Here is a 25,478-nt window from a genome sequence, read left to right as displayed (position 1 = left end):
AGGCCCTCTTTAAATAAAAAAAGCTTAGATTTTAATTCAGGGTTGCTTTTTTATACCCTACATCATTATACATCATTAGAGGCTATTAACGCACAAAAATATTGGTCCTACGCCCATCTATACCGATCAACTCAGTTTCACTTTCTTAGTCGATGAAGCCATGTCCGTCCATCCGGTTGACTTTGTGCGAAAGCTACAGACCGTTATTTTCAACATTGTATAACATTTGAAATTTCAATAGGATGAAGACTATTGAAAATGGCTGAAATGGTCAAATTGGTTGAAATGGTCAAATTGGTTGAAATCGGTACATTTCCTCAAAAAATTTCACAATATTTTTGAAATTTAGTTTTTCATCAATAAATAAATCAATAAATTTTCATCAATAAAATACATCGGAAAATTTTACCATAAAAGTTTCTTTATCAAAAATAAATAATTTTTAAAATCAATTCATGGTGTAGAGTATCTTTTGGATGGCCACGCCCGATTTTACTTTCTTTTCATTAGTAAAATATTTACTAAAAAATAGTTTTTTAGTAAAAATTTTATTTTTTGTAATTTTTAAGTCTATAGAAGCTGATCATCAAGTTAACCAAGTGCGACTAGTTTCGAGATTGCAATACATAGAAATATTTTATATAAAATTCGAAAATAGAATTTACGAAATTAAAATTTTTTTATTCATCCTTAATGAAAAATTTTAATTTACAATGCATGCCTATAACAAGTCTTCTACACTGCATTATGTTTAATCTTTAAAGGTGTTACAATGAAAAACTTCAAGTTGTGTCTGAAGGATACATAGATATACATACGTACATTTTTCATTATAATTACAAGTAAAACCCAAAGTAAAACATATTTTTCTTTATTAAAAAAAAAACTACGATCAATGACATTAAGAACAAAGGCAAATTATTACAATAGCTTTAACAAAGACACCTCAATAACTACGTATTTACGGGGAACAGGTAACTTTTTTGTAATATTTTAAACAAAGGAACAAAATTAAGTGAATAAAAAGGATATATTAAAAATACTTTAATAACTTTGTTTAATAATAATTTTTAAATAAAGGAAACATAAAATTTTCAAAAAAAAACTTTTTAAACGAACTATGTATGACAAACACAAAGTTTTAAAGTAAAAACAGTTCAAAACTAATTAAGTTTAACTAAGACTTTGTTGGAAGCAATAAAAATGATACCGCTTTGTAATAACAAAAAATTGGTATTTTATGTGACATAAAAAAATTAAAATAAAAATTTCAATTTTATTTTTTTTTTTTCAAAAGTAATTGTAAACTAGTCTTTGGTCTTGCAGTAATTTTCGCTGCATATTGTATACTCGTGAAACTAACTTTCATTGTCGGCCTGGTCTTCTTCTCTTTTAACTATCACTTAAACAATTATATGCAGGTTTTGTTGTTGCATTCATTGGCTAGTTTTAAAAACTAGCAATTTTTCTGTAAATTTCACTAAATCATTTCCTGTACCATTCATTATTTAGCATTTAAGTTTAACTGTTGCTGCTGTTGCAAAATCCTAGATACTACAAATTGCATGCTCACTAAAGATGGGCTAGATGAGTCATAATCGTTACACTGACGGTTAAAATTTTAACTGCACACATACTATGATAGTTAATTTTTTGTTTTTGTGTATAGCGAAAACTGCTAAGCTGTTTTAGACATAAATTTTATTTGAAATGTTGTTTTGAAATTTTGCAGACTGAAAATGTTGTTAATTAATGATTTTGTGTTGAAAATCATACATACTATGATTTTCTTAATATTGTTGGATAAAACGAAATTGTCATAACGTTCGAGGACACGACAACAATTGTGACAAATGAAATGATGCGAGAGTTGTGACCCATTAACACACTCGCTACAATATTTGTAATATTTTCGTCTTGTTAAATACACTTCTTTAAAACATTTTTGATTTCTAATTAACCGAATACTCTAATAGAACTAGAAGTGTTAAATGGCTGAAATAGCCAAATAAAACTATCACTTGTAATTTTAAGTTCACCCCCTTAAATTATTTAAGATATAATTTGATCAACAAAAATCCTGTTAATTTTTTAATGTTTTACTTATTAAACGAAAACTTTACAATTTTATTTTTGTTTAACAAAATTGTCATACATCAAAACAATTTAATATCTGTAATGCGAATCCCTCTCAAAAAACACAAAACCATATTTTTATTGTGGGGTCAAGGTTTTTATCTGTTTGGCGAACGTTTCCATTGTTACAGGTACACTTATCTGTCTGTATAAACAACTGAGTACTCGCAAAAAAGCACACATTATTTTTTGCGATCATAAATTTAATGAATAAAAATGTTTGTCTTTTAATGATTTATTATAGCTGTGGTTGACAAAAAAGTTCTTACTTGCGCTACTACTACTACTTACAATTGTATGTATAATACGAACGAATGAGTATTTCGTTTGTTATTTATTGTTCAAATACATGGTTGGCTTTAAGTATTATTTACATGGCAAAAAAAGTGTATTTACTTTTCCCCCATATTGTCTTTATTACTTTACATGCACACATATATTTTGTATCTGCCGGGTAAGTAGTTGCAGAACGTGTACGAAAAAAATTAACATATCTGTGAATTGTTGTCATTATTAAATAACATTTGCAGCAAATTTTAGTCAACAAAATCGTAAATAGAGAGTAACTTAATGAATGAATTGACTGACAGACTGTCTGACTTGTATTTATTGTGCAATCAATTTTCAACGTGTGCGGAGACCATGCAAGTTTAGTTGTTTAATTCAACTAATATAATAATTTAATCCAATCTATCGTCCACACCAACATCTATTTATTCATTCTCATTCTCAACCATTGGAGAAGGGTTGACGGACCGACTTTTTACCCGGTTGGCTTAATGCAAGTCATGTGAATATTATATTACAATTTTATTAACAAAAAATTATTCAATTTCATTTTAATGAATACTGCTTATGACTCATGCGAACATGTTTATTAATTAACGTTTAAATTTCTGCATTACTTGGCAAAATTTAGTGATCTGAAATTTAAATAAGAAAAGAAACCGGAACACATATAAATGGTAATGGACACTCCCTACTCGATGGCCACAAAATTAAAGACATATCCCAACAACAAAAATTTCATTATTTAATTAAAAGTTCAGTTCTACTTCAGTTCTAGTTACTTATATATATTCACTTTATTTCATTTAAGTATTTGGAGGTACAATATATTCTTAATACTAAGCCCGCTAAACCTTATGGCTTGACAGATGAAATATATATAGTTGAGTTCTAGTTTAGTTCTAGTTCAGTTCTAGTTCTAGTTCAGTTCTAATTCAGTTCTAGTTCAGTTCTAGTTCAGTTCTAGTTCAGTTCTAGTTCAATTCTAGTTCAGTTCTAGTTCAGTTCTAGTTCAGTTCTAGTTCAGTTCTAGTTCAGTTCTAGTTCAGTTCAGTTCTAGTTCAGTTCTAGTTCAGTTCTAGTTCAGTTCTAGTTCAGTTCTAGTTCAGTTCTAGTTCAGTTCTAGTTCAGTTCTAGTTCAGTTCTAGTTCAGTTCTAGTTCAGTTCTAGTTCAGTTCTAGTTCAGTTCTAGTTCAGTTCTAGTTCAGTTCTAGTTCAGTTCTAGTTCAGTTCTAGTTCAGTTCTAGTTCAGTTCTAGTTCAGTTCTAGTTCAGTTCTAGTTCAGTTCTAGTTCAGTTCTAGTTCAGTTCTAGTTCAGTTCTAGTTCAGTTCTAGTTCGGTTCTAGTTCAGTTCTAGTTCAGTTCTAGTTCAGTTCTAGTTCAGTTCTAGTTCAGTTCTAGTTCAGTTCTAGTTCAGTTCTAGTTCAGTTCTAGTTCTGTTCTAGTTCAGTTCTAGTTCAGTTCTAGTTCAGTTCTAGTTCAGTTCTAGTCAGTTCTAGTTCAGTTCTAGTTCAGTTCTAGTTCAGTTCTAGTTCAGTTCTAGTTCAGTTCTAGTTCAGTTCTAGTTCAGTTCTAGTTCAGTTCTAGTTCAGTTCTAGTTCAGTTCTAGTTCAGTTCTAGTTCAGTTCTAGTTCAGTTCTAGTTCAGTTCTAGTTCAGTTCTAGTTCAGTTCTAGTTCAGTTCTAGTTCAGTTCTAGTTCAGTTCTAGTTCAGTTCTAGTTCAGTTCTAGTTCAGTTCTAGTTCAGTTCTAGTTCAGTTCTAGTTCAGTTCTAGTTCAGTTCTAGTTCAGTTCTAGTTCAGTTCTAGTTCAGTTCTAGTTCAGTTCTAGTTCAGTTCTAGTTCAGTTCTAGTTCAGTTCTAGTTCAGTTCTAGTTCAGTTCTAGTTCAGTTCTAGTTCAGTTCTAGTTCAGTTCTAGTTCAGTTCTAGTTCAGTTCTAGTTCAGTTCTAGTTCAGTTCTAGTTCAGTTCTAGTTCAGTTCTAGTTCAGTTCTAGTTCAGTTCTAGTTCAGTTCTAGTTCAGTTCTAGTTCAGTTCTAGTTCAGTTCTAGTTCAGTTCTAGTTCAGTTCTAGTTCAGTTCTAGTTCAGTTCTAGTTCAGTTCTAGTTCAGTTCTAGTTCAGTTCTAGTTCAGTTCTAGTTCAGTTCTAGTTCAGTTCTAGTTCAGTTCTAGTTCAGTTCTAGTTCAGTTCTAGTTCAGTTCTAGTTCAGTTCTAGTTCAGTTCTAGTTCAGTTCTAGTTCAGTTCTAGTTCAGTTCTAGTTCAGTTCTAGTTCAGTTCTAGTTCAGTTCTAGTTCAGTTCTAGTTCAGTTCTAGTTCAGTTCTAGTTCAGTTCTAGTTCAGTTCTAGTTCAGTTCTAGTTCAGTTCTAGTTCAGTTCTAGTTCAGTTCTAGTTCAGTTCTAGTTCAGTTCTAGTTCAGTTCTAGTTCAGTTCTAGTTCAGTTCTAGTTCAGTTCTAGTTCAGTTCTAGTTCAGTTCTAGTTCAGTTCTAGTTCAGTTCTAGTTCAGTTCTAGTTCAGTTCTAGTTCAGTTCTAGTTCAGTTCTAGTTCAGTTCTAGTTCAGTTCTAGTTCAGTTCTAGTTCAGTTCTAGTTCAGTTCTAGTTCAGTTCTAGTTCAGTTCTAGTTCAGTTCTAGTTCAGTTCTAGTTCAGTTCTAGTTCAGTTCTAGTTCAGTTCTAGTTCAGTTCTAGTTCAGTTCTAGTTCAGTTCTAGTTCAGTTCTAGTTCAGTTCTAGTTCAGTTCTAGTTCAGTTCTAGTTCAGTTCTAGTTCAGTTCTAGTTCAGTTCTAGTTCAGTTCTAGTTCAGTTCTAGTTCAGTTCTAGTTCAGTTCTAGTTCAGTTCTAGTTCAGTTCTAGTTCAGTTCTAGTTCAGTTCTAGTTCAGTTCTAGTTCAGTTCTAGTTCAGTTCTAGTTCAGTTCTAGTTCAGTTCTAGTTCAGTTCTAGTTCAGTTCTAGTTCAGTTCTAGTTCAGTTCCAGTTCAGTTCTAGTTCAGTTCTAGTTCAGTTCTAGTTCAGTTCTAGTTCAGTTCTAGTTCAGTTCTAGTTCAGTTCTAGTTCGGTTCTAGTTCAGTTCTAGTTCAGTTCTAGTTCAGTTCTAGTTCAGTTCTAGTTCAGTTCTAGTTCAGTTCTAGTTCAGTTCTAGTTCAGTTCTAGTTCAGTTCTAGTTCAGTTCTAGTTCAGTTCTAGTTCAGTTCTAATTCAGTTCTAGTTCAGTTCTAGTTCAGTTCTAGTTCAGTTCTAGTTCAGTTCTAGTTCAGTTCACTTCTAGTTCACTTCTATTTCACTTCTAGTTCAGTTCTAGTTCTAGTTCAGTTCCAGTTCTGTTCTAGTTTAGTTCTAGTTATATATAAGGGATATACATAACTCGATTCCAAATAAAGTTATCAAGAACTGAATTATATAAACGACAAGAAATTGATATATCTTCATTGTCAATTCTTACATATAAATCAAATCTTTAAATCAAGCCTTTTAAGGCACAGAAAAAACATAATGCAACAGCTTTTATGACCTTGTGTAAGTGTAATTTTCCCACTTATTACACTTTACTCTTTCTTCAGTTTTTTTACTAGTTTTACACAGAATTGCGAATATAGAAATAGAACAAAGAAACTTGTTATTTATATATTTACCATAAAAAAGAATTTTATAAATCTAGATCATAAATCTTATAAATGTTCCAGAGAATTGTTTTACAAAGAAAAAATGTAATATACAAAATAACTATAGAAAAAATAAGAAACAATGCAGAGATCAATATAATAAATAAAATAAAAACCGCAACTACAAAACTGAATACAGATTGTGCTTCACACCAAAACAACAAATGACTCGCATAGATACAGATAGCTATACATAGATACAATTTTTCCAAACCACACAACTCATTACTAAATTAAATTGGTTTTAAGTATGAACATATATATTTATTTTCAGAATGTAACATTACAAATATCTCAACTATTTACAAGTGTCTGTTGTAAAATTTTGGAAAAATTATGTGTTTTAAAAAAAAATATAAGAAATGTTCGTAATTTTAAGAACTAAAAATGTTTTGATATAACAACAGTCAAAGTATTCCAATTGTTAAAAATACATATTTGTACTTTTAACAATAGTTTGAGGATTTACAAAAGATATCACTATTTAAGAATTATAAACATTATTTGTATTAGAAATCAAAGTAAAATTAGTATATTCTTTATCTCTTAAATGCGTACACTCCTAAAAATTCTAGAATTTCAAAAATTTTTACATTGTGTTGTATCGTATTTAATCCGTGATATTAGACAAAATTGTTGACATATTACTTCCCACGGACAATTTTTATTTCAAAAAAAAAAAAACAATAATACTTTTTGGCAGAAAGAAATTAACGTTCAGCAATTAATCTTCTGTGATACATTTAAAACGTTAAATGTATCATAAAAAGTTATATTCGCTAACTCTTTCGTTTGCAAACAGAAATAAACACATAAAAAATATCAAACAAAAAACCCATAAAAAATCTATTTTTTTATTTTTTCAAATTGATACATACACTCATTCGTATCTTTCACTTTCATTACCAAATGCTTGTTCATTTTTCTATACCTACTACAATTTGTTGCCAATTATTTTGTATTTATGCTAAATCTGTGCCAGTTGAACATTATAGTCAGTCAGTCGTTTTTTCACCAGCACCCATCGACAACAGAATGTCAAGTAGTAGAAAATACAAAAAGTATATCTATATAAAAAAAAAAACAAGATAAAAATGCCTCTTGCATTATAATCGCTTTTCATTGGATTTGGCACACTGTCATATGATGCTACATGTGGTAGAAAAACACCGATCTACCGCTGCTAGTATGAATGAAACACAAACCATAGAAAAAAGCCTCTAATATGTCAATTACTCAGATTAACCATGAAATTATGTAGTTTGTTTGAAAAGTCTGCTTTTTTGGATATATCAACAACTTGATATAATCATCTGATATATTGTTTAAAAAAAATCATAAAAAGACTATATAAAATGTTTAAATGTTAAACTGTTTTTAAGAAAAGAAAAACAACTACAAATTTTGGAAATCTGTTCAGTATTTTGCAAGAAAATAATAATCTATTGCTCGGTCGAAATTTATCACACCCGGGCAAATCGGTCAATTTCAAATCGCTCGAATTCCATCACATACTGGATTATTAAAATAAAATAATGTTATAGCTAAAAAAAATTATGTGGTTTTATTTTAAAAATGTACTTTCTAAACAGCTTTTACCAAATTTGTTTATATAAAGAACATTTTTGGCTGACAGAAAAAAAAACACAACCCAAATTACCCACTCATATAAAGTTCAAATGAAATTAAGTACAACGAATTGCAATTTGCAATTTTTTAAATATACATATGCTATATACATACATATCTACAGAAAGGTAAGTCATCGTATAACCCAAAAATAAGCTAAATAAATTTGCAAATGAAAACTTCCCCCCTACACAAACATATAGATATATTCATACAGTTCCAAATAAACAAAGACCCACTTCATGGTTTGAAAGATTGTTGTATGTAGATGGATAAGTAACCCACTTGAGATTGTTAGAAAGCAAACAGCAGTATATTTTTCTCAAATGAACTATTCGCTACACACATATACAAGTGTAACCAACAAGTACTAAAAAATATCTATATACATGCACCATGGGTCCAATGAATAAAAAAATAAAATAATTTTTAAGCTATTATTCCAGATTACTAATAAAAGAATAAGGTGATACAAGATGCAAAATTTTATTTTGCAGCAATGTCAAATTTCTCCATTACACGGTTATAAAGAATATTCAAATTAATATGAAGTATATCTCCTGAATTCGTTAGTCTCGTTAACCCTTGACATCTTTATTTGGCAACCGAAACATAGGACTTAGAAGTTATCTAGGAGAACAATTTCGGTTTCCTACCTATTATGAGGACATAGGTCGACAATCAAATAAATATTTAAATTGATTTTAATAGTGACGTTGTTTAAATATTATTCACAAAATGTTACCAGTTACGTTATGATACGTTCACCTTAATTTCATTTTGTTGACAGGCAAACAGCCCAAACATACACCTTTTCCAAAATAGAAAAAAAAACTTTACTTATTCGAACATGTATTACCAACATCAACTACAATTTTACAACAAATGTATACATATATTTTATTTAGTACGACTTACAAAGAAGGAAATAAAATAAAAACAAATTTGTTCTTAAAAAAAAAATTCCATAATTTTAAGCTTTTTGTAAATGTATTTATGTTCCACGAAACTACTTTTAGTCCATCATAAGGGATAGTCAAGCCGCAATTAAATTCCTGATCTGTGTACACCTTACATCAATACTTGTATAAAAATGCTAGGAGACTGTTAATGAGATAGCGAGACACTCAACATTTACTCTTGTTTAGATCAAAGGACACGGCGAAAGCTACTTTGAACATAGATCAATTTTATGGGGTCCCACTATCGGCCATTAAGAAACATATAGTTTAAACTATAAAATGTATGTAACATGCTCATGAAACCAGCAAGTATGCTCATGAGGGCGCAGTGGTCTCGCGTCGAACTTCATGAAACATCCTTTTTAAAGATTTCAGTAAAACTCATCTGAGCGTTCTTTATCACTGGTCATTCCAAATTAGGAAACGTATGGGTCTTCCATATACCTAATTCTGTAGAAGCTGGCACAACGATAAGGAGGAGGAAACATGTACTCATATTTGGAGTACCTATCCGACCCTAGAAACAAACCGATATCAAAAGTTGGGGTCGTCACATTTCTCTAATCTATCTAATCTGTCCGACGTTCATCTAAAACGTAGATAGATGTTAATGATCGAAGTCCCAAGATTAAGTTTTCTAATACTTATCATGACATACAATTCGAAATGAAAATAAAGAGAGAAAAGTCGAGAAAAAGTTTACGTAGGATTCTGAAAAAAGTGAAAATTTTCGATCGATTTAACATGGATGTTATCAGGACCGCATTTTATGATTCGGAATTATCAAACAAATCTTATATAAGATTACAATATGTTGAAATCGTCAGATTCATACCAATAATCATATAATTCTGATGTCCTCAAAATTAACCAGTCAACCCAGCCCATAATACAAAATTCAACCAAATTTATCTCCGTAGCAAGCCGTTAAGACACAACTAAAATAGATTTCAGAACAATCTATCCTATGTTTTAATATTGCCCACCGCTGTTTATGTACATATGTTATTATTATGGAAATGTTTACTAAAATAAAATCTTCAAATTTGCATTTGTTTTTTTTTTTTTTTTTTTTTTTGTTCGTTCATTATTTTATGTCTTATTCGCCTGATTAAAATGAGGTTGATTTTCATGACTATATATTTTTTTGCTTTGTTCACATTGTTATTTTTAAAAGGAAATGCCTACTTTTGTACCGGCACGTATTACCATATTGTTAAACATCATTTAATAATATCATAAACTAATATGCATTTAGAAAATAATCTAAGTTCACTGATTCTTCCCAATTTTCAATATAATTTTCTAATATTGAATATAATATACTAATACACAATCTTAACCAATAACAAGTAAGTTCACCTCCAAAATGCAAAGCGAAAAATTGTCTTTTTAACATCTTGAATCGAAATTGCATTTTAAAATTTCTTTCAACATCTCTCATATTTATGAATCCATTTCAAACTACCTACACAATTAATCCATACATAAGAATAATAAAAAATGCAATTGAGAATTGTTCTAAAAACTTGCAAATGAAGTCATTTATTTCTTTTATAGAATATTTGTTCAATTTCACATTTCTCGGTATTTACTCGTTCGTTTGCTCCAGTTATTTTTTATTTTTTTCTATCATTCAATGCTATAAAACTTTAATATTCGATTTGTTTGGTAACATGTGTTCAGTTCACTACACAAAACTACACTTGTTCAAAACTCATAATGTTTGTTGAATTTTAAATATGAAAACAATAAAAAAACTGAATAAAAATAGCTACAAAATACACACTGTTTATCTAAAAAGTGTTATCGTTGAAAAAGTGCAAATAAAAATATTAAATTTATATAAATTATTTTTGTTTAACTAAGGATTTGTTAAAAATAACACCATGTGTGTTGTTGGTTCTTGGTACAGATATAGAAAGAGTTTTTTTTATTCTTTTTTATTTTATAATTTATTATTCTTTACCATAAATATGTATATATGATAATATATAGAAAAATATGCCAAAAAGAAGTTAGATAAGACTGAATGTGTGTCGTTTGTGTTTTTAAAAGTTTTACAACCTACCTCACATTGATTTTTATTAGGCTTTTTAAAGAAATACCAGAGATTATAAATATGTAAATAATGTAGGCGCCATTTAAAATAGATGTTGAAATTACAAAAATAAAAACAAATATTAGATATTTAAATAGTTGTAGATCGATTGAAATTCCAAATTTGAGAACGTTTAAGATTGATAAAAAATCGTCATTTGGCATTTTCAATAATATATATTTTCTAGGTAAACAATAAACTTTTTTGTAGATTTTGTAAGTTGGATTAGAGACCTTGAATCTCTAAACTTTAAATTTAATAAAGTAATTTGACGTAAATTCTTATCGTAGAGAATGGTCATTTTCGTGTTAAAGATCGCTTCCTCTTTAAGGGCAAGATTATTAATACCAAATAAAACCTGGCTGTACAACTGTTTTCTGTAATAATTTGTTTGTCCGCTATCTCAATGCTCTAATGTAAAAGTTATTTGGAATGGTTTTTATATAAAAATATATGCATACGACGCGTTGGCGTTGTAACGTTGCAATGGTTGAATTGCTACAGCAAAAACATACATGGAGTTGAAATGCTTACACAAAAGCATTTTAAGTAAATATTTTTACAATATGATGACATTAAATTCAAGTACTAGTAGAGAATTGAGTAAGTTCTTACTATCGACCGCAAATAATTAGTTAAGTAAGTGGTTTGCTTTATGAGAAAAAAATCCTACAAGATACTATTAGTTTTAATAACATAATTTTTTCATTTGTCAATACTAAAAACTATTTTCGTTGTCTTCTAGTTATTACCAAGTTTTTACTATTTAATCTCTTATTTGTTGACTTCTAGTTATTACACTGAAAATAATCCATGCTCAACTTTACGAAAAAAAATTTCGTAATTTCTATTTTTGTAATATTTTCAATAATTTCGTGTATAATACGAAATATTATTTAATAAAACCCTTTTTTATTTTTACGAAAGTACGAAAACCTTTCGTAATATTTTTTTCTTAAATTTTAGCGAAATTAAACATAATGATATTAATTATATTATGATTAAATAAAACAAGTAGGAAAGTATAGTCGGGCATGGCCGACCATATGATACCCTACACCATGAGTATATTTTTACAATTTTTACTTTTATAAAATTTTTATTTTTTGTAAAGAAACTTTTATGTTGAATATTACCATAATTCCAAAATATTTAAGCCATTTATTGATAAAAAAACTAAAATTTCTATATGAGGCTTTATATAGGTCAAATATGGGCCGATCCTCGGTAAATTTGGGAAAAGGATATATTTCTAAATAACAGTTAGTTTTGTTAAGTTTCATTGCGATACAAATGGTTACAAGTCAATTTAAGACGTTTAAGTCATTTTTTGAAGGGGGGTTTGTATGGGGGCTAGGGTCAAATATAGGCCGATCCTTACGAAAATCTGCAGTATCATTTATACTTATATAAAACTTATTTGTGCCAATTTTTAGAGAGATAGCAGAATATTTGACGTAATTATAGCATAAAAAGTTCAAATCGGGAGGTACGGTTGTATGGGGGCTAGGTAAAATAATGGACCGATTTCAACCATTTTCAATAGGCTTCGTCCTTGTGCCAAAAAACATGCTTGGTCCAAATTTCATCAAATTATCTTGAAAATTGCGGCCTGTACCTTGCGCACAAGGTTTACATGGACAACCAGCCAGCCAGCCGGACAGACGGAAGGACGGACGGACGGACATGTCTTAATCGACTCAAAAAATGATTCTGAATCGATCGGTATACTTTAAGGTGGGTATTGGACCAATATTTTTGTATGTTACAAACATCAGCACAAACGTATAATACCCTCCCCACTATAGTGGTGTAGGGTATAACTACAACATTTTTATAAAATTTAAGAAAAAGTATAATCTTATTCGCGAATTATTTTCATAAAAAAAATGTGTGGAGAATAATTTTGAACTAAAATTAGAAAATTTATTTTATTTCGTAAATTTTACCATATTTATTCAAAATTCCCTTTTTTCCATTTATGTAAATTAATTTTTTCAAGAATATATTGCATTATACTAAAATATTTCGTACAATTTCGTATATATTAAGAAAGAATTTCGTGGTGCGAAACAACGAACGATTCGTACAATGTACGACATTTTTCGTATATATTAGGCATAGATTTTTTCAGTGTACCAAGTTTTTACTGCTTAATCTCTTATTCGTTATTTAGACGCTCTAGACAATTGGCTACATATCCTTTTCAACAAATTAAAATAATGCAATAGTGTCCACACATTACTAAGTAAGTATGAAATAACTACACAGCTTATATTACTACAATTCATTACTCATTATCAAAACTAAATATTAAATCAAATATTAAACTTAAATTCATTAAATTTATTTAGTATTTCTTATTTTAACATTAATTACATTAGAATTAATTTTGCGCTAAACATAAATTTTCACTATAATTTTGAATATTTTGTCATGTGTCAAATTTTTTGTAATTTATTAGAAACACACTCATTAGTGAAGACACTAAATCCCAGTGATCATTTTATACAACGTAGTAGACTAATATTTATATACATACATTAGTTTAAATTCATTAACGTTTAAAATTGTTTTTCTTAATTTCATGTGAAAAAATTAATTAAAAAGTCATTTGTTTTTGTGCGTTTTTTCAAAATTTATTTTTCCTTGTCAACAGCATATTAAAAAAAAATAAAATATTGTTTATATTTTATATAAATTTGTTGTTATTATTCTTTTTTATCATTTGATAAATGATTTATTTACATTAATTACTGTCATAAACTACTGTTGTTGTCATTGTTTTTATTACTAGAACTACTAATGTGTGTTAAAATGTTTTTTTTTTAACTGGTAAGTGGCGCAGTTTATTTTTATCTAAAACTGCATAAATAATAATAAAATAAGAGCATCGAAACGTTAATAAAATTTCATCTAAGTGAATAGAGTTCAGCTGTAGGCAACACTGAATCTTAATATACCTTTCTAAAATTATCAATTTAAAACTTTTAATAAGTTCTGTATTTTTTTAGAAAATTATGAATAAATTTTAAGTTTTTGAAATTCAATGAAAATATATTTTTCATAATTTATTTATAGAAAATTTGCAATATATAATTATAAAAAAGTCCTATTTATGCAAAATATCCTCAGATTTTTTGGTAAGTTTATGACAACATTAAATAAATTGAAACCCATTTTACATATTCTTCCTAAGGTAGGCTAACATAGTAACTATAATAAACTATGTACTTTAAAACTATCCCCCTTGAACTTGTATTTATTTTGTACATAAATATTCTTGTATTATCATTAATTCACTTTGCATTCAACATTCAATGTATCATGGATGTTTGTGTATAAAGAAAAGTCGTAGTTTAAATAAAATTTATTATTTTTACTAAATTAAGTTGCACATTCAGTTGCACAGCTACTTAAACTCCAACAAAAAAATGTTGTTAAATACATATATACAAGTACATAATTAGTTTTCTTATCGCACGACAAATGAATTGTTTTACAAAGAAAATTTATTATTCGAAAGCAAATGACAAACTGATACATTCACCGAAAAGGGTAGTACATATTTACTATTAAATACACTTGCAACGGAGGGTGTGTACGTTTTTGAAAATATTTGAATTTATTACTAATATAGCTGTTTAATAATAACTATTAATGTCAATACAAAGAGCCAAGCCATTTTTTTACACGAACCCAAAATATGTCAACAAATTTTATATGCGTTAATCATTGTTTTGATGGCAAACAAAATAGAAAATGCTAACAGTATAAAAAGATAATAGGAATCGTTTTTCAGATCTAAGATAAAAATTTTATTTTTAGATCTTGACTATCATATATATTTGTATTTGTACTAGAGCAAGTAGACTGTTAATAGGAATAAATATAAATATTGCAATTATCTGTAAGTGTGTGAACAAAATTTTTTAATGACACAAAGAAAAAATATATTTGTTTAAGTGTTTTTATTTGAAAATTTCATCAGAGAGAAGTTTTATTCTTGTAAAAAAGTTTAAAAATTTGTATGGTTGCATTTGATAGAATTTAAGTTGTTCCAACTAAGATTCCATCATTAAATATGGAATGAATTTAATCTTATCAAATGTTTTTTCAGCTTAATATCTTAATCAGCATTACTAGACACAAATCAATTTGTTATTTGTATGATGTAAATGGTCGTTATAAAAGGTGTGGTATACGGCTGTCAGATCTTACGTTGGCCTAAAATTATAATATGTATTTGGAAACGTTGGTAGTAAAAGCTTGTTACAAGACAAAAAAACGGACAACTTTTATCTATCTATCTATCTATCTATCTATCTATCTATCTATCTATCTATCTATCTATCTATCTATCAATATGTCAAGAAATGCGTTCTACTTGTATTCAATGAATGAGTAAATTTTTATAATAATTTCCCGAAGAATAGAACCATATTAAAATTAATTTTAAATTTACTACACAATTTTTGATAGTTGACATACATGAAAACTAAACTGTGCTTATTTACAATTTGTATGACAAAAGTAGTATCTTATCTAAAATTCCAATATTTTTGGTAGTTTAAATTTTAGCAAATATATATTAAATGCAATAATTTTTGTTTTTTAATTTCACCAAATAAATTCGCAAATTAATTTATTGCTTCTTTCATACTTAAGTACTTTAACATATTATACATATTATTGATATATTATTTCTTAATAATCTTTAGCAAAAAAATTCAATAAATAAATAACAATTTAAAGTACTTTGTACTAAATATTTAAATCGCAAATATGTGGCCACTTGTGTTGTCATTCAAATGAATAATGAAAATAAATAATAATAATGAAATTTTTATTTATTAAAGAATAAATAAATTTGTTCTTGATTTATATACAAAATATGTATGTAAAATTCATAACACATCTTTTTTTTCATTTGCATTGAATACATCTCAAATACATATGTTTATTATTTTATAGAAATTTCTTTCACAACAAGTGCAACGAACAAATAGAATATTTATTTATACTATTATAAATAAACTTATTATAAAATCTTATTATTATGATTTTAAATCATTTTGAATTTAAATTCCTTATCATAAAATATTTATATAAATAAATATGATTTTTCGGGGTTTTTTCTTGATTCACTTCTTGGTCATTTAACCCACTAAGAAGCGTTGTAATTGAAAGTATAGAAAGTAACAATTTTGATATTATCAATTTTTGTTATAAAACTCTTCAGAATGGTATCTAAGAGATTTTTAAAAATTGGTACCAATAAGCCTACAATATTTTTGTTCTTTTATTGCCTGGCTTATATTTGACTAAAGGTAGTATTGCATATATAGTATTTTATTACTTGACATTTAGTTTACCTCTCGTGAAACTCTATTTAGAAATGCACGTTATTTTTGAATTTTTTGTTTTTGCAATTTGTCGTAGCCGCCGTTGTTCATGCTTACAAGAACTTTTGGTACTAAATGTCGACATCTATAATTTTTATTTCGAAAAGTTCAAGGTCTATTTTAGTTGTTGCTCGATTTGTGTTATTCTTCTCATCATTATTAGTGTTGTTATTGTATAATATTGTTTTCTTTTTTTCTTGGATCTGCCGCAAAAAATACGAAAAAAAATTGTATACACACGTTATAATATTGGCAGTAACACACAAAAAAGTGTCACAACAATTGTTGAAAAAATAAAGAAAACACTCATAAATATACTCACGTTCAGACTACCAAATAGAACTAGGGTCTGCCAAATTTATAGGAAACATGCATATAAGTATACTAGAAACTAAAGAATGAAACAATATGTCACTTATTATTAAATGACTTGATAAATATTTATATATAAATAAGTAAAATTTCCCTTAAGCACTTTCCAACAGCATAACTGCTCGTGTATAGAAATTAATTTTTTTATATATTTAACTAGGAAACTTGTAGCTATTAAAAGAAATTGATCTGTCTACTCATAATCGATGGGAAATAATCTTGATGAGTTTATGGTATAATTGAGATTTTTTAAAACTTTTTTATATGTAGAAAAAATATACATATCATTTTTTTATTAAAGAAAATACAGTTTCTCTAAAGAGTGAATTCGTTAAAAAGACTTTATCAGGCCTGTCATAGAATTTCATTCCGATCGAAAGTGTTATTAAAATTCCTAATTTTTTTCTTCAAAAAAGGAAAATGACATATTATTCAGCACGTAACCACTTCACATTTTTAACGTAAAGTTGTCAATAGTTTCAAGTTATATAGAAAAAATTTCAATGATATTCATGTACAAGTACTGAAAAGACCTGAATAAGTTATGATTTTATCACAGGAGGAATTTCCTTTTTATTTGATTCCAAATTCACTACATCTGAAGTCATTCTCAGGAAGTAAATTTTATGTTCTTTTTTTGAAAACTGTTAAAATTATCCACAAACGATTATTGATCTATCCAGCTAAAATAAAACGAAGTACTAGTAAAAGAACAACATTTATTCTTACTCATCAGTTAAACTACCCAGGAAAAACTTACATTGAAAAGTAATGTGTTAAAAAGCTAATTAAACCTCTTTGCACTACTTCTTTATTAGCAATTTGAGTCATTATTTTAACACGGTGATGTCATTGGAGGCAAGTACTTCTACGCTCGCTTACAAATAGGGAGTTAAAGAAGTACTTGCAATTTGTCTTACAAAACAGTTGTTGAGTAAGTTGTATTATTTTTAATAATAAAAAGAGCCAGCTAGAATACGAACCAGGGACTTCGGTTTGTCAGTCAAATGTTCTACTCAGTGCACCAATGCTTAGCTATTTTATTGCTCGTCAAATATTGGTTTTCATATAAAACTAATTTTGTTTTCTTTTTTGTGAAACACAATTTCTAACACGCAATTGAATAAAATGTGCAAACAAAATTACAAAGCCGAAAATAAAGAACTTCTATATCAGATTAGAAGAAAGTCATTACTAGAGTACTTCTAAGTAATGCAGACGGGAAGTAGTAGTCATTGAAAAGTAAGTGGTTAGGGAAGTGCAACCCATTACCGAGTTTTTGCTGGATAGGCTTAATTTGCTGTTAGATTAAACTCGGAATAAATTTAGGCGGACTTTAACCGATAATTGTGTTTTTCAATTTTAGATTTAAGCTCAGTTAACTTTGTTAGTATTGCCAAGTTTTCACTCAAAAACATAAACAATGAACAGCTGTTTTTTACAAACAATACTTTTGTAAAATGGAAAATTTTGGAAAAATGTTAAATAAACATTTAAAACAATAATTATTGAAACAAAACAAATCAGAAAATTGTAATTTACTTAAAATATTATATTTTTTTCTATCGAAATCGTTGTTTTATTGTTTTTGTTTATTGTGTTTTCTCAGTTATAACTTGAGTTTAATTGGCCAATTTGACTCAGTTAAACTAAGATAATAAGTAATAACTGAAAAACATGAAATAATACATGTTTCAGGTTTAACCAAAGAATGAAGATTATCTTTATCAGAAAAACTCGCCCTAAGTGAATCTGTTTACCTTCTGTGAAAGAAGGTACCCAGCAAAAAATAATTGATGTCATACTTTACAAACGACATCTTAATTGCATCTAAAAATGCGATTATATATTTTTCGCTTTTATAAAGCAAATGAAACTCAGTTAAGAATGAGGAAAGTGATGTAGAAAAGTCACTACAAATAACATATTCGAAGTACATCAAACTTTAGTGCAAAACCTATGAAATTAACATAAGCATGTCATTGAACGAATTCAGTTTATTTTTGACATCCAAATATCGAATTTTTATTGCTTCTATGAATAAGATTAGATGTAGTTCATAGTTGTCAAAAATGAACAACATCCTTCAAATTACACGCTAAAGTAAAATTCATAGGTTTTTCAACAAAATTGGAAGTACTTCAATTATGTTATTTGTGGTGAGAAATCCACTTCTTTTTCCACACTTTTTTTGCTGGGTAATTAAATAATTTCAAAAAGAAGAACATAAAAATGGCTTCTTGAGAATAACTTCAGAAGTAGTGAATTTGGAATGGAAAAATAACATCCCTCCTTCAGTACTTCCTGGAAATAAATTCTACTTTTTTACTTCTTTGGAAAATTTTTATAAAAAACTGTTATAAATGGATAAACTGTGCCCCTTAAGTGGAGAATTTCTTAAAAACGTTCTACTAACACTGAGTGTATCATAAATGTTATATAAATACAAATAAATTTATCGAAAATAACCTATTTAGTCTTAATATCGTTTAAAAACGAAATACAACTTATAACACCATAGACATTACTAAACCACTTCTATGTAATCTAAAATTTAAGACAACAATACACATACATGTTTTGAAAACGTTATAAATTTTGAGCATTATTTCATCTAGGTACTATATAAAAAAGAACAAAAAACTGACTAGTTTGTTTTGATTTCTTTTTTTTTATTACAACAATTTTCTTGTTCATGATTTTATAACTGGCAGCAATTTAATTATAAACAAAATCTTATAACAAAAGTTAACTATAATAGAGTTTTGTATAGCAGCAAGACAAATAAGAAAACTAAATAAAAAAGTCATAAAAAATGCTCTCTCTCGACAGGTCGCATGTTTTTTTACGGAATTATTAAGAATGAACGAATATTTTTATACATATGAAGAATATGTATACATATGTCTGACATAAAAGTAAAGGTGAAATAAGAGATTCTTGACCTTTGCAATATATATAAAACGGTTTTATTTTTTCACTTTATTTATAATTGTGAAGTTCTACTTTTTTATTTTAGAAATAACAGTAAATTTTAAATATTTGGAGCAAAAATTTGCAAAAAAAAATATAATCGTATCATCTGATATATACATACATAAGTTGTTAATACGTATGATGATTATGTACACTCCGATAAAAATATTTAAAATTTTACTGTTTGGTAAAGAGTGAAAACCTTTGATAAATAATCAGAAATATTATTTTATCATATTCTTAAGTATTATTCATAATAAATTATTTCGTTGTAGCAACTTTGTTCTTTAAAAAAATTATCTTCAAGTGATGATTAATAGCTAATAAAGGCTAATTAACAATAAATATTACATATGTATATACATAATTTTAGTTATGTTATAATTTTATAATTTGTAAATTAAAATTACACATTTAAATTAGAAGTGTGTCACTTGATGACTTTGACTGAGGGCGTGCAATTTGTAATTAGTTGTTTCTTGTTGTATTTGAATTTATATAGTTAAGAATAATATTTTTAAATTGTGTGTAAAATACAGTTTTTATTAAAATACATTCTAAACAAATTAACATATTCAAATAACTAAACATAACACACAATTTTGTTGGTAGGTGTAAAGTTGAAAAAAAAAATCAAATAATGCAAGTGCTAATTAGAAAAAGGCAATGAATTTATTTTTATGGTCGCCTGTTAAATGACTGCATGTGTCATTTATTTTTATTTCACATTAAATTGATTCGTAATATCAGAAATTCATTTTTTTCAAAAATGAATTTATCGAAAAATTTATATAAATTAAACACGAAATATATTTACAAACTATGTAAATTTTTCAATGTATTGGTATATTGAATGCAATTAACAACAATATGTCGAAATTTAAATTGTTGAAACGTTTTCAAGATGACACTATATTATTTTTGTCTGTCTTTCAGCAGAAGACTGACGTACTTATAAGGAAAAAAATTGTTTAAATTTCTTTAAAATGTAAATTTTGCAAAAAACAAATATTATTTTTTACGCTAGTATTCAGAAAAGTAAAATGTTAAACAATATTTTAAATTTTGTATAAAAAACACTAACAACAACTGAATAGTTTTAATGCAAAATTCTAAAAATTGTTATATTTTCGCCTTTCTGAATTCGGACATTTAATTGCCTAAACTATAACGTACATATGTGCCGTTTTTTTATTATTTTGAAGACATACAAATAATTTCGGCTGTTTAATTTAACTTAATTGATTTTTAATTTTAAAAATTGGCAAAATAAAAATATGCGTTGAAAATAAATTTTGATAGGTTTTAATTTAAATTAATGGGTTATTAATAGTTTAAAAAATATATAAATACAAAAAGAATTCAAGAATTTCATCATACATTTTAATATTTCATAAAATATTTGCAGTGTATTTAAAAAAAAATAAATTCTTTTTAAATTTTATTTAGTTCCATTTGTTCAGTAAATAGTAACCCAGCAAAAAAGTGAGGAAAAAGAAGTAGAATTTTTACTTTTATACTTGAAGTACTTCCAATTTTGGTGAAAAACCTATGAATTTTACATTAGCGTGTCATTGGAGGGATGTTGTTCATTTTTGACAACTATGAACTACATCTAATCTCATTCATGAATGCAATAAAAATTCGATATTTGGATGTCAAAAATAAACCGAATTCATTTAATGACATGCTTATGTTAATTTCATTGGTTTTTCACCAAAGTTTGATGTATTTTCGAATTTCTTTCCTCACTTTTGCTTTATAAAAGCGAAAAATATATAATCGCATTTTTAGATGTGATTAAGATGTCGAAGATGGGAAGTTATAGAATAACACAATTTCAATGTGGAATTGGTTTTTCAAAATTTTTGTTCCGATTACAAAAAGAATAACATTTATCACCACTTCAAAAGTAGCACTAAGTTAATATTTTTACTTTCTGTGAAAGTGATATTTAATGATTTTCGAAGAAGCAAAAATAATTATATTTCTCAATGCTGAAGATATATTTTTTTAGTTCTTACATTTCTATGAATTAAAAAATTAAAAAGTATAATAAATTGGGATGTTCTGTTGCATATGGCTAGGTAAAATAATGAATCCATTTTAACCATATAATGAATCCATTTTAACCATAAAGTATATTGTGCAAATTTTAATAAATAATAACCTGCCTCACAAGCTTTACACGGACAGCCAGACGGACACCGTCCCAAAAAACGATGCTAAGCCGATTGGTATACTTAAAGGTGGAATATTTTTTTTCTTATACACATCAGCACAAATCCAAAATACCCTCTACACTAAAATAGTGTAGGGTACAAAAAGAAACATAAAAATTACTTCTTTAGAATGTAGAAAATAAAAATGACACCCCATTCTATGATTTGCTGTATTAAAATCATCGCTTATGCAGATCATTTTCAGTACTTTCATAAAATATTTTTTAAATTTTTTTCCAACAATATTAAATATTGTCCTTTGATTTAAATGCATTATTTTGAAAGGAAAATCGTATAAAATTGTACTTAAATTACGATAAATGCCTTTTGTAATAACCTAGAAATCGTTATGATCTAGTTCGTTTTAAACGATTTTGATTATATAAAGAATAAACTTTTTTTATATACATATATTGGTATAATCCAACACACCCAAAATTAATTAAATCGAACTATGAAAATTTGTGAAATTTTTATTACATAAAAATCTTAATTAATCAAAACAAACAAATTCATATGTTAAAAGTTTTAGTAAACTTTCCTTTGAGTCAATAAAAATTTAAATTTAATCCGATTTTCTGTTATGCATTCCCAAGGATAAAAAAAAACTTGAATGGCTCGTTTGATTTTTCCTGCATATTATAATTATTTATATAACAACTAATAATAACTACGAAATAATTAAAAGAGCTAAATACATATTAACACTTACCTTGGTATACAATTTGGTGGGGTACGATCCACTTCCCATGCAGCAAATAATTTCATAGGTACTGGCTTTTGACCATTTTGATGATGGCTACTACCGCCATGATGCTGTTGCTGCTGCTGTTGCATAGCATGATAATAGTGACCCGATATATTAGAAACACCATGACCAGTATTCATGCCACTGCCACCAGTAGCACCAGTGTTGCCAACAACACCACCACCACCACCGCTGCCTCCACCAGTGCCAGCACCAGCTGATGTTGAAGCATTCATATTGGCGCTAAATTTATCCAATTTAGATGATTTATCAACCATTTTCATTTGTGCGGTTTTTATTTTTTGTTTGGATATTAGTGAAACAGCGAGAGTAAGAGAGCACGAATGTTGTTGAGTATGGGATGGGTAGTAGTGAGGGATGAGGGATAGAGAGATGTTTAAGAATTTAACACAAAAAATTAACAAGTGGAAATCGTTGGAATTGTGAAGAAACACACAAAACTGGCGAATATGGTAAATGAGTATGTATGAAGAAATATGTTACTGTTGTTTTTCTTGTTGTTGGTACTTAGTAATGTTGCTAGTTCTGTTGCTTTTAACGATGAGCGCAAGGAAATAAAAACAAACAAAACAACAATGACGTTTTTTGCTGCTTTATAAGCAACAACTATTTCTACAAAAATAAATATTTTTTTTATTTAGCACAAAAATCTTATTGTTGTTTTATTATTTAATTCGTTTTTCTTCTATTCTTAGAAACAAGATTGATGTTTTAGACATGATTTTGACATAGTTGTAGTTGCTTTTTGGTAGTTCAGAAATCTTCTTCATTATTTAGACACAAACATTTTTAAAAACTTTTAGGTTCTTTTTGCAATTTTTTTGTTCACAATTTTTATTTATATAGGAAGACTTCTGCAACAAATATTTTTTAAATTGAAGATCTAAAAAAATAAATGAAAAATATTTTAAATGATTTAAATTTCATTGTGATTTAATTAATTTGTATTGTACTATATTATAAGATTCACATTTTTACTAACTAATATATTTGTATGTATATTTAGTTTAGTATTTTTTGCACACTTTTCATTTAGCACTTGACTTATTTATATTGAAGAATAAATTTTAGTTTGTACACAAATTTTGTTGTTTTTGCCTTATTTTATTTGCTTTATTTATGTTTTATTTATATGTATTTTCATCATACTAGTATTTGCAAAAATAATAACAAATAAAAATTCTACACTGAATATTCATCGATACTGAAAAAAATATAAAAAATACAAGGGCGTGCCGCTAAAGTTTAACTGATTGTGTTTGTTGTGCTTGCTTGCCACTATTACTGACTGCGGTGGGTTGTTAGACCGTTTTGTATGAACGACTGACTGACTAGCTGGCTGGTTGGTTGCCTGAATAAACGTAGTATAATCGAAACGAAAAGAGAATAAATAATGTATGTAAAACAAATTCATACACATAGATACTCAAGAGTATTATGTTGTGTATGTGTATGAGAGTGTAAACAAGGATGCCAACTATCCATAAGTCCCGATTACTTTACTCCCAAATTGTGTAAAAAATATATCTCCAAAATGGTTCAAAGACATAATTATCATACGGATATTTCTCAAATACCTTTTTTCGAAACTATTTCCATTTGGGGGGATTTTACATTAAAATCACATTAAAAAGAACTGTACTAGAACTGAACTTGAACTGAACTAGAACTGAACTAGAACTGAACTAGAACTGAACTAGAACAGAACTAGAACTGAACTAGAACTGAACTAGAACTGAACTAGAACTGAACTAGAACTGAACTAGAACTGAACTAGAACTGAACTAGAACTGAACTAGAACTGAACTAGAACTGAACTAGAACTGAACTAGAACTGAACTAGAACTGAACTAGAACTGAACTAGAACTGAACTAGAACTGAACTAGAACTAAACTAGGACTGAATTAAATATTTATAACAATTAGTATTTTCCAACAAATATTTAATGGATTATCATTAGCAAAATTTAAAGTTAAAAATTCCACAAATCGGCAGCCCTTATTTTTTGCAAAAAAACAAAAATAATGGAAGTGGTAGTAACGACTGTTGTTTTCTTTTGCCTAAAGCTTGCCCCAAAATGTTGAAACATACTTTAGTAACTCACTTCTTGCAGTTGCTGTTGCCCCTTTTTATACAACATTTTCAACACTCTTACATCCATTTTGTTATACTGCATATACACACTGTAATATAATTTAAAAAATCTTTCTTAAAGCCTGCAGCAGACAAACGACCACCTTTTTAAAGAACCAATACCAAACATATTTAACTAGAGGTACTTTGAATACTCAACATATTCCTTATTCAACCATATGATTTCTTTCGTTCTTTTATTTTTTTTACTTTTTCAAATCTTTGTAAAGTTTTTCAATAAAGTCATATTAAAAATTTATTTAACATTCACTTCTAGTTATCAAATTGTTAGAATATTTTCACTATTACATAGGGAAAATATTAAACAAATAGAAAATACAATAAAAAAAACTAAGAAATATTGCAACAATTTCCGTAAATTAAAGTGTTTGGTAGCATTTGCGACCTACTAGTTTATTGTACGATATCGCTGCTACCTTTACCGACACGTTACTGTGTGCTACAAATACACATTGGGTGCTCATTTGTTCACAAAAGTCAGCCGATTGTGTGGGAGCTATCTGTCTGTCTGTCTTTCTATGTATCTTTGATTTCTATATTATATTCATATTGGTGCTTTGTTTCTCATTGTTGTCGTATGTATCCAAATACGAAAAGGAACATCTCTTTATTTAGAGAGGTATTTGTATGTTTTAGTACGTATTTGAGTACTAACTTTACATAAATAATTTTCTCTCTATATATTAGATAAAACTCTCTTATATTAATAAGTTTGTAAACTTGTTTATACTTACATCAAATTCTTTAATATTTGTTAGACCAAATGTTATGGGTTTTTTAATACAAAATAGAGAAATAGAGAGTT

General features: G+C 27.7%; 1 protein-coding gene across 3 annotated transcripts in view; it reads right to left on the bottom strand.

The window, feature by feature from the left end:
- LOC111681600 (phosphofurin acidic cluster sorting protein 2) overlaps positions 1 to 23,795 on the bottom strand; it is a 91,757-nt gene extending 67,962 nt beyond the window's left edge. For all 3 annotated transcript variants that reach the window (XM_023443456.2, XM_023443458.2, XM_023443457.2), the window contains exons 1-2: positions 23,501 to 23,795; positions 22,462 to 23,401 (exon numbers count right to left, since the gene is read on the bottom strand). In XM_023443456.2, coding sequence (XP_023299224.2) covers positions 22,462 to 22,781 — 320 coding nt within the window. In that variant the 5' untranslated portion in view covers positions 22,782 to 23,401; positions 23,501 to 23,795. The remainder of the gene's footprint in view (positions 1 to 22,461; positions 23,402 to 23,500) is intronic.
- Positions 23,796 to 25,478: the final 1,683 nt, after the last annotated feature.

This window comes from Lucilia cuprina, chromosome 4 (genome assembly GCF_022045245.1).
Source record: "Lucilia cuprina isolate Lc7/37 chromosome 4, ASM2204524v1, whole genome shotgun sequence".
NCBI lineage: Eukaryota > Metazoa > Arthropoda > Insecta > Diptera > Calliphoridae > Lucilia > Lucilia cuprina.
The sequence above is the reverse complement of the archived record's forward strand: the minus strand, read 5'-3'. Positions and strand labels throughout refer to the sequence as shown.